General features: G+C 42.1%; 1 protein-coding gene across 1 annotated transcript in view; it reads right to left on the reverse strand.

Annotated features, from left to right (window-relative positions):
- Window positions 1-9,652, reverse strand: part of LOC106568508 (uncharacterized) — a 34,769-nt gene extending 25,117 nt beyond the window's left edge. Inside the window, exons 1-5 of the mRNA XM_014138928.3 lie at window positions 9,479-9,652; window positions 7,702-7,847; window positions 7,496-7,608; window positions 7,082-7,215; window positions 6,749-6,972 (exon numbers count right to left, since the gene is read on the reverse strand). Coding sequence (XP_013994403.2) covers window positions 6,749-6,972; window positions 7,082-7,215; window positions 7,496-7,608; window positions 7,702-7,847; window positions 9,479-9,521 — 660 coding nt within the window. The 5' untranslated portion in view covers window positions 9,522-9,652. The remainder of the gene's footprint in view (window positions 1-6,748; window positions 6,973-7,081; window positions 7,216-7,495; window positions 7,609-7,701; window positions 7,848-9,478) is intronic.
- Window positions 9,653-12,836: the final 3,184 nt, after the last annotated feature.

Raw genomic sequence — 12,836 nt, forward strand, 5'->3', positions numbered from 1 at the left:
CCAAATAGAGGTGTGCCAAGCTTGTAGCAACATACCCAAGAAGACTCAAGGCTGTAATAGCTGCCAAAGGTGCTTCAACAAAGTACTGAGTAAAGGTTCTGAGTACTTAAGTTAATGTCATATTTAAGTTTTTATTTGTTATAAATTTTCAAAAATGGCTAAAAACCTGTTTTGTCATTATGGGGTATTGTGTGTATTATGGGGTATTGTGTGTAGGGATTAAAAAATATATATATTCTAGAATAAGGCTGTAAACTAACAAAATGTGGAAAAAAGTCAAGGGGTCTGAATACTTTCCGAATGCACTGTATATACTATTAGTGATGTGGGGAAATTGATTACTTATCGTAATACTATTTCAGAGACGATATCATATTAATATTTGACTCCCAGGTATTGATTTGTTTATATATATACAGTGGGGAGAACAAGTATTTGATACACTGCCGATTTTGCAGGTTTTCCTACTTACAAACCATGTAGAGGTCTGTAATTTTTATCATCGGTACATTTCAACTGTGAGAGACGGAATCTAAAACAAAAATCCAGAAAATCACATTGTATGATTTTTAAGTAATTAATTAGCATTTTATTGCATGACATTAGTATTTGATCACCTACCAACCAGTAAGAATTCCGGCTCTCACAGACCTGTTAGTTTTTCTTTAAGAAGCCCTCCTGTTCTCCACTCATTACCTGTATTAACTGCACCTGTTTGAACTCGATACCTCTATAAAAGACACCTGTCCACACACTCAATCAAACAGACTCCAACCTCTCCACAATGGCCAAGACCAGAGAGCTGTGTAAGGACATCAGGGATAAAATTGTAGACCTACACAAGGCTGGGATGGGCTACAGGACAATAGGCAAGCAGCTTGGTGAGAAGGCAACAACTGTTGGCGCAATTATTAGAAAATGGAAGAAGTTCAAGATGACGGTCAATCACCCTCGGTCTGGGGCTCCATGCAAGATTTCACCTCGTGGGGCATCAATGATCATGAGGAAGGTGAGGGATCAGCCCAGAACTACACGGCAGGACCTGGTCAATGACCTGAAGAGAGCTGGGACCACAGTCTCAAAGAAAACCATTAGTAACACACTATGCCGTCATGGATTAAAATCCTGCAGCACACGCAAGGTCCCCCTGCTCAAGCCAGCGCATGTCCAGGCTCGTCTGAAGTTTGCCAATGACCATCTGGATGATCCAGAGGAGGAATGGGAGAAGGTCATGTGGTCTGATGAGACAAAAATAGAGCTTTTTGGTCTAAACTCCACTCGCCGTGTTTGGAGGAAGAAGAAGGATGAGTACAACCCCAGGAACACCATCCCAACCGTGAAGCATGGAGGTGGAAACATCATTCTTTGGGGATGCTTTTCTGCAAAGGGGACAGGACGACTGCACCGTATTGAGGGGAGGATGGATGGGGCCATGTATCGCGAGATCTTGGCCAACAACCTCCTTCCCTCAGTAAGAGCATTGAAGATGGGTCGTGGCTGGGTCTTCCAGCATGACAACGACCCGAAACACACAGCCAGGGCAACTAAGGAGTGGCTCCGTAAGAAGCATCTCAAGGTCCTGGAGTGGCCTAGCCAGTCTCCAGACCTGAACCCAATAGAAAATCTTTGGAGGGAGCTGAAAGTCCGTATTGCCCAGCGACAGCCCCGAAATCTGAAGGATCTGGAGTAGGTCTGTATGGAGGAGTGGGCCAAAATCCCTGATGCAGTGTGTGCAAACCTGGTCAAGAACTACAGGAAACGTATGATCTCTGTAATTGCAAACAAAGGTTTCTGTACTAAATATTAATTTCTGCTTTTCTGATGTATCAAACACTTATGTCATGCAATAAAATGCAAATGAATTGCTTAAAAATCATACAATGTGATTTTCTGGATGTTTGTTTTAGATTCCGTCTCTCACAGTTGAAGTGTACCTATGATAAAAATTACAGACCTCTACATGCTTTGTAAGTAGGAAAACCTGGAAAATCGGCAGTGTATCAAATACTTGTTCTCCCCACTGTACGTGCTAGTTAGCGTTAGCTGGCGCTAGTTGGCTGTACCTGTGCTAAAACTCCAGTATTTTTCATCCTATAGCTTCTTCTCCATCTTCTTTTTAAATAGTGAGTCAACATGTTTTCAGCACTTCTATTTCCCTGAATGATCAAAACTCCTCTTCTCATGCTCTTTCTTGTCTCTCTGCAGCAGATAAAGTTGAAGTTGAGAGTTTACACACACTTAGGTTGGAGACATTAAAACTCATTTTTCAACCACTCCACAAATGTCTTGTTAACAAACTATAGATTTGGCAAGTAAGTTAGGACATCTACTTGTCAAATCACATGTCAATTAAGCCTATATAAACCCAAATTCAAATTCATTCAAAATGTACTTTTGCATAAAACTTTTGTACGAAAAGTTAGAGGAGTTACTTTGAACTATTCAATGTTACTTAGACTCCCAAGTGGCGTAGCGGTCTAAGGCAAAAGAAAAGATAGTGCCGGAGAGGATGGCTGCAGTTTTATTGGCTCTTAAAAAACTGTGCTATTTTGTTTGTTTTTTCGTATTGTTTGTAACTTATTTTGTACATAACGTTGCTGCTACCGTCTATTATGACCGAAATGAGCTTTTGGACATCAGAACAGCGATTACTCACCTCGAATTGGACAAAGAATTTTTCTTTAATGAGTCGGATAGGTAGGATATACTCCGAGAACCCTGAACAGGCCCTCATCCCCGTCATTCGCTGGAGAAAGAAACTGAGATTTCGCGGAAAGATAACAGGGTGCCTTGTGAGGATCAGGCGATGAGTGGCTATCTGCCTTTGCCGTCTGTACTGTTAGCTAACGTTCAATCGCTGGAAAATAAATGGGACGAACTGAAAGCATGTATATCCCACCAACGGGACATTAAAAACTGTAATATCTTATGTTTCACCGAGTCGTGGCTGAACGACGACATGAATAACATACAGATGGCGGGATATACACTCTATCGGCAGGACAGAACAGCAGCCTCTGGTAAAAAATGGGGCGGGGGCCTATGTATCTTTGTAAACAACAGCCGGTGCACGATATCTAAGGAAGTCTTGAGGTTTTGCTCGCCTGAGGTAGAGTATCTCATGATAAGCTGTAGACCACACTATCAATCTAGAGACTTTTCATCTGTATGTTTTGCAGCTGTCTACATACCACCACAGACCGATGCTGGCACTAAAACTACACTTAATGTGCTGTATACCGCCATAAGCAAACAGGAAAACGCTCATCCAGAGGTGGCACTCCTATTGGCCGGGGACTTTATTGCAGGGGAACTTAAATCAGTTTTACCTCATTTCTATCAGCATGTTAAATGTGCAAACAGAGGGGGAAAAAACTCTAGACCACCTTTACACCACACACAGAGACGCGTACAAAGCTCTCCCTCGCTCTCCATTTGGCAAATCTGACCATAATTCTATCCTCCTGATTCCTGCTTACAAGCAAAAATTAAAGCAGGAAGCACCAGTGACTCGGTCTATGAAAAAGTGGTCAGATGAAGCAAATGCTAAACTACAGGACTGCTTTGATAGCACAGACTGGAATATGTTCTAGGATTCTTCCAATGGCATTGAGGAGTACACCAGATCAGTCACTCTATTCATCAATAAGTGCATCGATGACATTTTCCCCAAAGTGACTGTACGTACATACCCCAACCAGAAGCCATGGATTACAGGCAACATTCGCACTGAGCTAAACGGTAGAGCTGCAGCTTTCAAGGAGCGGGACTCTAACCCGGAAGCTTATAAGAAATATTGCTATGCCCTCTGACGAACCATCAAACAGGCAAAGCATTAATACAGGACTAAGATCGAATCGTACTACACCAGCTCCGACGCTCGTCGGATGTGGCAGGGCTTGCAAACTATAACAGACTACAAAGGGAAGCACAGACAAGAGCTGCCTAGTGACACGAGCCTACCAGACGAGATAAATAACTTCTATGCTCACCTCGAGGCAAGTAACACTGAAACATGCATGAGAGCATCAGCAGTTCCGGACGACTGAGTGATCACGCTCTCCGCAGCCGATGTGAGTAAGACCTTAAAATAGGTCAACATTCAGACGGACGGATTACCAGGACGTGTAATCCGAGCATGTGTTGACCAACTGGCAGGTGTCTTCACTGAAATTTTCAAACTCTCCCTGTCTGAGTCTGTAATACCAACATGTTTCAAGCAGACCACCATAGTCCCTGTGCCCAAGAACACTAAGGTAACCTGCCTAAATGACTACCGACGCGTAGCACTCACGTCTGTAGCCATGAAGTGCTTCGAAAGGCTGGTCATGGCTCACAGCAACACCATTATCCCAGAAACCCTAGACCCACCCCAATTTGCATACAACAGATCAACAGATGATGCAATCTCTATTGCACTTCACACTGCCCTTTCACACCTGGACAAAAGGAACACCTATGTTAGAATGCTATTCATTGACTACAGCTCAGCGTTCAACACCATAGTGCCCTCAAAGCTCATCACCAAGCTAAGGACCCTTGGACTAAACACCCCCCTCTGCAACTGGATCCTGGACTTCCTGACAGGCCGCCCCCAGGTGGTAAGGGTAGGTAATAACACATCCGCCACGCTGATCCTCAACACGGGGGTCCCCCAGGGGTGCGCGCTCAGAGTCCTCCTGTACTCCCTGTTCACTCATGACTGCACAGCCAGGCACGACTCCAACACCATCATTAAGTTTGCCGATGGCACAACGGTGGTGGGCCTGATCACCGACAAGTTACGATGAGACAGCCTATAGGGAGGAGGTCAGAGACCTGGCCGTGTGGTGCAAGGACAACAACCTCTCTCTCAACGTGATCAAGACAAAGGAGATTATTGTGGACTACAGGAAAAGGAGGACCGAGCACACCCCCATTCTCATCGACGGAGCTGTAGTGGAGCAGGTTGAGAGCTTCAAGTTCCTTGGCGTCCACATCACCAACAAACAAACCTGGTTCAAGCACACCAAGACAGTCGTGAAGAGGGAACGACAAAACCTATTCCCCCTAAGGAGACTGAAAAGATTTGGCATGGGTCCTCAGGTCCTCAAAAGGTTTTGCAGCTGCACCATCGAGAGCATCCTGACGGGTTGCATCACTGCCTGGTATGGCAACTGCTCGGCCTCCGACCGCAAGGCACTACAGTACATCACCGTGGCCAAGCTTCCTGCCATCCAGGACCTCTATAACTGGCGGTGTCAGAGGAAGGCCCTAAAGATTGTCAAGACTCCAGCCACTGTAGTCATAAACTGTTCTCTCTGCTACCGCACGGCAAGTGGTACCGGAGCGCTAAGTCCAGGTCCAAGAGGCTTCTAAACATCTTCTACCCCCAAGCCATAAGACTTCTGAACCTCTAATCAAATGGCTACCCAGACTACATAAGACTCCTGAACTTCTAATCAAATGGCTACCCAGACTATTTGCATTGTCCCCCCCCCCCCCCCCGCCCCTCTTCTACACTGCTGCTACTCTCTGTTATTATCTATGCATCGTCACTTTAAGAACTCTACCTACATGTACATATTATCTCAATTACCTCGACACCGGTGCCCCCGCACATTGATGCTGTACCGGTACCCCCTGTATATAGCCCCGTTGTTGTTATTTACTACTGCTATTTAATTATTTCTTATTCTATCTCTTACTTTTTTAGGTATTCTCTTAAAACTGCGTTGTTGGTTAAGGGTTTGTAAGTAAGCATTTCACTGTAAGGTTGTATTCGGCCCATGTGACAAATAAAATTTGATTTGATATCAGTGCTTGAGGCGTCACTACAGACACCCTGGTTCGAATCCAGGCTGTATCACAACCGGCCGTGACTGGGAGTCCCATAGGGCGGTGCACAATTGGCCCAGCGTCGTCCGGGTTTGGCAGCCATTGTAAATAAGAATTTGTTCTTAACTGGCTTGCCTAGTTAAATAAATAAATAAAAAGGTAGTCTACACAAATTAGTATTGAAGCTGACCAGCGTTGACCAGTGTTGACATGATAGCTCAGCTGAATTGTACACAGCTTGTTGCCAAAGTTAAGCAGGGTACGTAGGCATCTGGATGGGAGACTTATTCTCACTGAAGAGCATTACCTCTCACATACCAGTAGGAGTCACTGTTCAGGACTGTGATGTCACATTTTATTTCAATATAAGGCCTAAACTCTTCATTTAGGTTCATGGCATGATGTTGTAACAATGACATTGATTCACACATACCATTACTATCAACTTTGAAACAACGTCATATAAAATCTGTGCAATTAAATTCAACAATTTTAACCACCCAATATTGAATTATTCTATATGAAATATTCAATGCAATTTCAACGTATGCATAGTTCTGATGATTATGTTGAAATTAGATTTATGTAACAACCTGTTAGTCAGGTTAAGTATTTAAGTTCATGTTTTACCCTATTTTCAAAGTTTACAACGCTGGTTGAAATTAGATGAGAACAATACTGGTGGTATTGACTTTTTCCAAATACAATGTATTTTCCACGTTGATTCCACGTCACAGTCCCTTGACAAATGATGTTGAAACAACGTTGATTCAACCAGTGTGTGCCCAGTGGGTAATGTACATTGAAATGATATCTGTCTAAGGATTACATTTTCTTTCATTAATTAATCCTGGATTGTACTGAATATATTGATTTTGGGGGCTGGGTCTGATAGCTTTTGGATGGGTCATATACTGTATGTTTTGATTACCAGAGTGGTGTAGCCAAGCCAAAGGTCAAAGAAGGAATCGTCCAGTCGTCCTGTGATGTACTGCTCCTCTTCCGCTGATGCGATGGACACCAGGTCCGCCCCATCTCTAACACAGTCGTGTCTGGCTCCCAACCAGCTCTTCCTGGTGTCTGTCTTTAGCTTGTAGCAGTTGGATCCATACTGGCGCCATCCGTTGGCTGTGTCGCACATTGTTGGAGGATTAGCTGAGGAAAGGAGTGAAATGTGTACTTATGTCATTCACCTTCTTAGGTCCCATAAGTATTATTGTAGACAACAGGCAACGGCAAATGTTGATTGGCCAGTTAAACCTACGGTTGGGGCGCTTGCATATATATTTCCGCAGGCTAGTGCAGACGTCATCATTCCATTGTCCTTTCTCTCCCCCCACCACCTCCCCACAATCCTCGTTGTCCTCCCAGTTGTCAGGATTCCCTGGTTTCCAGTATCTGTATAGAGTGCACAAGCACACATGAGAAAATCAGAGGTGAATATTAACAATCATGTGGTCAAATGATGGCTTGATACCCAACCATCCTGGGAAGTATGGTGCCCATCAACCAATCACCAACAACCTTCACACAACAAAAGCTACTATAGAGTGATACAAGTCAATGGTTAACAGCACTTGATTACCCCCAACCAAATGGTTCATTTCATGGAGCCATAATTTGCTGATGTGTTTTAATATAGTGTCAGATCATTGAAGATCATAAGATGGCTACGTACGCTAAGAAGGGGAGGAAGGTGCTCCCGTCAGTCCACTCCCACACTCCCTCAGCAGCAATGTCATTCAGACCGATCCAGAAAATCTCTGTACCAACCTGAGTCCGTACCCATGTCTACCAGGAGAGAGCAGAGGTCGCAGTACAGAGTCATATACAGTAGTTATGAACTAGACTACTGTAGAACGCATCTCAAACCCAGAAACTCACCCTCTCATGAATGTCCAGGATGCTCATCAAATGGCTCCCCCGTCCCACACAGTCTGTGCGGGCATCATCCCAGGACTTTCTGTCGGTAGAGAAGTAGTAACACTTGTCCTCATAGGCCCTCCATCCCTCCTCACACTGACTGAAGGCTGAGAACACAACAATCAATAGGAGGGTTTAGCTGCAGGTCTAACTGATCATAGTTCAGTTTATGGGAAAATAACAAAGCAAATACAATAAGATGTATGGAAATTTATAAACTGGGTGGTTCGGTCCCTGAATGCTGATTGGCTGACAGCCGTGGTATATCAGACCGTATACCGCGGGTATGACAAAACATGTATTTTTCCTGCTCTAATTACGTTGGTAACCAGTTTATAATAGCAATAAGGAACCTCTGGGGTTTGTGGTATATGGCCAATATACCACGGCTAAGGGCTGTGTCCAGACACGACCTTGTGCATTATTTCTTAATTACACAACAAGAAGAAAAAATAAATTACTTCAGTCCAGTATAACTGATCGTAACTTATCATGGCTATTCCTAATGTTGTTATTTTTATCCTTATTTCTATTGGGTTAGATGAGGAAACATTCCACAACCTCTTCGTGCCAAGGTTGAAAGGGCATCGTGCCCTCCTTCCAACATAAACTTTAACATTAATGTGGATGCTACCATGATTACGGAAAATCCTGAATGAATCGTGTATAAATGATGAGTGAGAAAGTAACGGAGGCACAAAGATCAAATCCTCCAAGACATGCTAACCTCTCACCATTACAATAACAGGGGAGGTTAGCATTTTATATCATACCCCCAAGACATGCTAACCTCTCACCATTACAATAACAGGGGAGGTTAGCATTTTATATCATACCCCCAAGACATGCTAACCTCTGACCATTACAATAACAGGGGAGGTTAGCATTTTATATCATACCCCCAAGACATGCTAACCTCTCACCATTACAATAACAGGGGAGGTTAGCATTTTATATCATACCCCCAAGACATGCTAACCTCTCACCATTACAATAACAGGGGAGGTTAGCATTTTATATCATACCCCCAAGACATGCTAATCTCTCACCAATACAATAACAGGGGAGATTAGTATTTTTTGGGGGTATGATATTTATACCTGGGTAACTTTCTCACTCATCATTACACACGATTCATTCAGGATTATCCGTAATCATGGTATCATCCACATTAATGTAGAAGTAATAAGAAACATATTATATTGTTATTTACAATAAAAGTGACTCCAAAATGTCACAATACATTATTTTCATTTTTATTGGGCACAAAATAATCTGAAACACAACCAAAAACAAACAGCAGATGCATCCAACAAGTTTGAGTCACAAGCTTGATGTAATCATTGCGTGCTAGGAAAATAGGACAAAATATTACACTTTTGACTTCTTTAAAGCACATATAACTGAATCTGTCCAAATACTTATGCCACCTTCAAATGAAGGGGACTCAATACATAAAGTGCTTTTGATTTCTAAACAGTAAAAACAGATTTGTAGGAAAATACCGTCAAATAAAAGGTGACATTCTGTACTGTTGCCTCATGAAACATTTGATCTCAAATCCGAAATGCTGGAGCATAGAGCCAAATGTAAGGTTTTAGCTTCACTGTCCAAATAAATACGTAGGGCAGCGTAAGTATTCCATGTAAATTATAGCAATGTGAACTTGATATTAAACTAGATGAATTTAGGTTCTACAGAAAGATAATTTTGGATATAAAATAATGATTATACTTACCACAACTGAGCAGACTACAGAGAGTCAAAAGCAGTAGCAGCATGCTATGTGTTTTATCCAGCAGATCAATACGTAGTCTTGGTTTAGTTCTCAGGGTCTAATGCATCCTAAAGGAGTAGTCTCCAGAAATGGGTATGTACCTGCTGCAACTCAACACAACTTTGAACATCCTGGCAAAGTTTCTCTTCTTTTAAGAACCAGCCCAAGGTCCAAAGATTGAGGGGCAGTAAACCAGGGATGACAAACACTTGACCTGAGCTGTGATGCCAAGCCATCACTAAAAGTGGCCTATTTGTTGGTGGGGTTAAGTCCACATTTCTTTAAGTACATGAAGGTGCTCCGCAGGGGTCGATACTAGGACCTGTTCTTTTCACTATTTATAGAAACGTTATTCGTCAATCTGTTGTAAATGTATTCTACAGTGCCTTCAGAAAGTATTAACACCCATTGACATTTACAGACAGAATTTAAAATGGAATTGATATACTTTTTTTGTTACTGGCCTATACACATTTTACATTTTTACATTTTAGTCATTTAGCAGACGCTCTTATCCAGAGCGACATACAGTAGTGAATACATACATTTCATTTCATACATTTTTTTTTTTTTTTTTTTTCGTACACAATACCCCATAATGTCAAAGTAGAATTATGTTTTAAAATTTTTATTTTACAAATTAATTAAAAATGAAAATCTGAAATGTCTTGAGTGAATAAGTATTCAAACCCTTTGTTATGGAAAGCCTAAATAAGTTAATGAGTAAAAATGTGCTTAACAAGTCACATAATAAGTTGCACAGACTCACTCTATATGCAGTAATAGTATTTAACATTATTTTTTTATGATTACCTCATCTCTTTACCCCACACATACAATTATCTGTAAGCAGTGAATTTCAAACACAGATTCAACCACAAAGACCAGGGAGGTTTTCCAATGCCTCGCAAAAAAAAGCAGTCATTGAGTATCCTTTTGAGCATTTGCTACACTTTTTACTCAGACCCGCTTTAGCGTCGTTTAGCCTTGTTTACAAGTTCTAACACTTGCGGGTCTGAGTAAAAAGTTAAAAAGTAACCATTCAAGGCAGTTTCGGTGATATAATGTTTACAGACTAAAAGTATGTGGGTTTTAGGAGAATCATAAAACATCTTTTGGACTTTGAGATTTCATAATTGATATTGTGTCAAATGATGATAGAACCCCTCGTTATTTAATTTAAGGATTTTTCAATTTCAGCGTCATTATTTCCATATAGCCCACACTTTCTCGTTCTGAACTTCTAACGCGAGTAGGACGATTTGTCTTCGTGGTGAAGAGCAGCTGCTCACCTATTTGACACCTCCAACACGGCCAAAGCATCAGCATCAGCGTGTCGCTTATCGCTTGAGCTGATTAAATCGAGGCCTTGATTTATGTAGGGTGAGTTGGTGGAGCAGCAAAACCATCAGCATAACAATAAAAGCATAGAATCCTAATATACATACATAAAACATAAAACGGTTGAATCTGTACCTTCATCTGAATCGAAGTTATATTGTTCACTGATACACAGTGGTGGAAAACGTACCATAGTGTCATACTTGAGTAAAAGTAAAGATACCTTAGTAGAAAATGATGCAAGTCACCCAGTAAAATTCTACTTGAGTAAAAGTCTAAAAGTATTTGGTTTTAAATATACTTAAGTATCAAGTCATTGCAATTGCTAAAATAAACTTAAGTATCAAAAGTAAAAATCTTTTCAAATTCCTTATATTAAGCAAACCAGACAGCACCATTTTCTTTTTTTAAATGAATAGACAGGGGGGCACGCTCCAACACTGACATCATTTACAAACAAAGCATGTATTTAGTGAGTCCACCAGATCAGAGGCAGTAGGGATGACCAGGGATGTTCTCTTGATAAGAGTGTGATCATTCAGCTACAAATGCCTCTCCCTAATGTCAATATGCCTTGTCCATTGCTGTTTTGGTTAGTCATTTTTTGTCTTATTTCACTGTAGAGCCTCCAGCCCTGCTCAATATGCCTTAGCTAGCCCTTATGTTCCACCCCCCACACATGCGGTGACCACACCTGGCTTAAATTGTGCCTCTGGAGACAAAACCTCTCTTATCGTCACTCAATGCCTAGGCTTACCTCCACTGTACTCACATCCTACCATACCCTTGTACATTATGCCTTGAATCTATTCTTCCGCACCCAGAAACCTGCTCCTTTTACTCTCTGTTCCGAACGCACTAGACTAACAGTTATTTTAGCCTTTAGCCGTACCCTTATCCTACTCCTCCTCTGTTCCTCTGGTGATGTAGAGGTTAATCCAGGCCCTGCAGCCCCTAGCATCACTCCCATTCCCCAGGCACTCTCAATTGTTGACTTCTGTAACCGTAAAAGCATTGGTTTCATGCATGTTAACATTAGAAGCCTCCTCACTAAGTTTGTTTTATTCATTGCTTTAGCACACTCCGCCAACCCGGATGTCCTAGCCATGTCTGAATCCTGGCTAGGCCACCAAAAATCCTGAAATTTCCATCCCTAACTATAACATTTTCCAACAAGATAGAACTGCCAAAGGGGGCGGAGTTGCAATCTACTGCAGAGATAGCCTGCAGAGTTCTGTCATACTATTCAGGTCTGTGCCCAAACAATTCGAGCTTCACCTTTTAAAAATCCACCTTTCCAGAAACAAGTCGCTCACCGTTGCCTCTTGTTATAGACCCCCCTCGGCCCCCATTTGTGCCCTGGACACCATATGTGAATTGATCGCCCCCCATCTAGCTTCAGAGTTTGTACTGTTAGGTGACCTAAACTGGGACACGCTTAACACCCCGGCAGTCCTACAATCTAAGCTAGATGCCCTCAATCTCACACAAATCATCAAGGAACCATATCAAATGAGATTTTGTTTTACTACAATGTAAAAACAATTTAAACTGAGCCATGTTGGTTTAAAAAGCTGACTCTTCCAAATGATTTTTTCCCCCAAATGAATAATTATGAATAGATCCACCATTGAGCACAAAAACAACACTTGTTACAGAATATTTTACATAGAAATAACATCTATCAGATAAACCATGCCTGACAACATGATCCAATAAGACAGAAGAATAGAAGAAAATGTAAAGGCTGCTACAACCCTGCTACAACCCTAAATCCGTAACCATGGGCACCCTCTTAGATATCATCCTGACCAACCTGCCCTCTTAATACACCTCTGCTGTCTTCAACCAGGATCTCAGCGATCACTGTCTCAAAGCCTGCGTGTGTACTGGGTCCGCGGTCAAACAACCACCCCTCATCACTGTGAAACGCTCCCTAAAACACTTCTGCGAGCAGGCCTTTTTAATCGACCTGGCC

The sequence above is a fragment of the Salmo salar genome, chromosome 13, assembly GCF_965601325.2.
Source record: "Salmo salar chromosome 13, fSalSal1, whole genome shotgun sequence".
Taxonomy (NCBI): domain Eukaryota; kingdom Metazoa; phylum Chordata; class Actinopteri; order Salmoniformes; family Salmonidae; genus Salmo; species Salmo salar.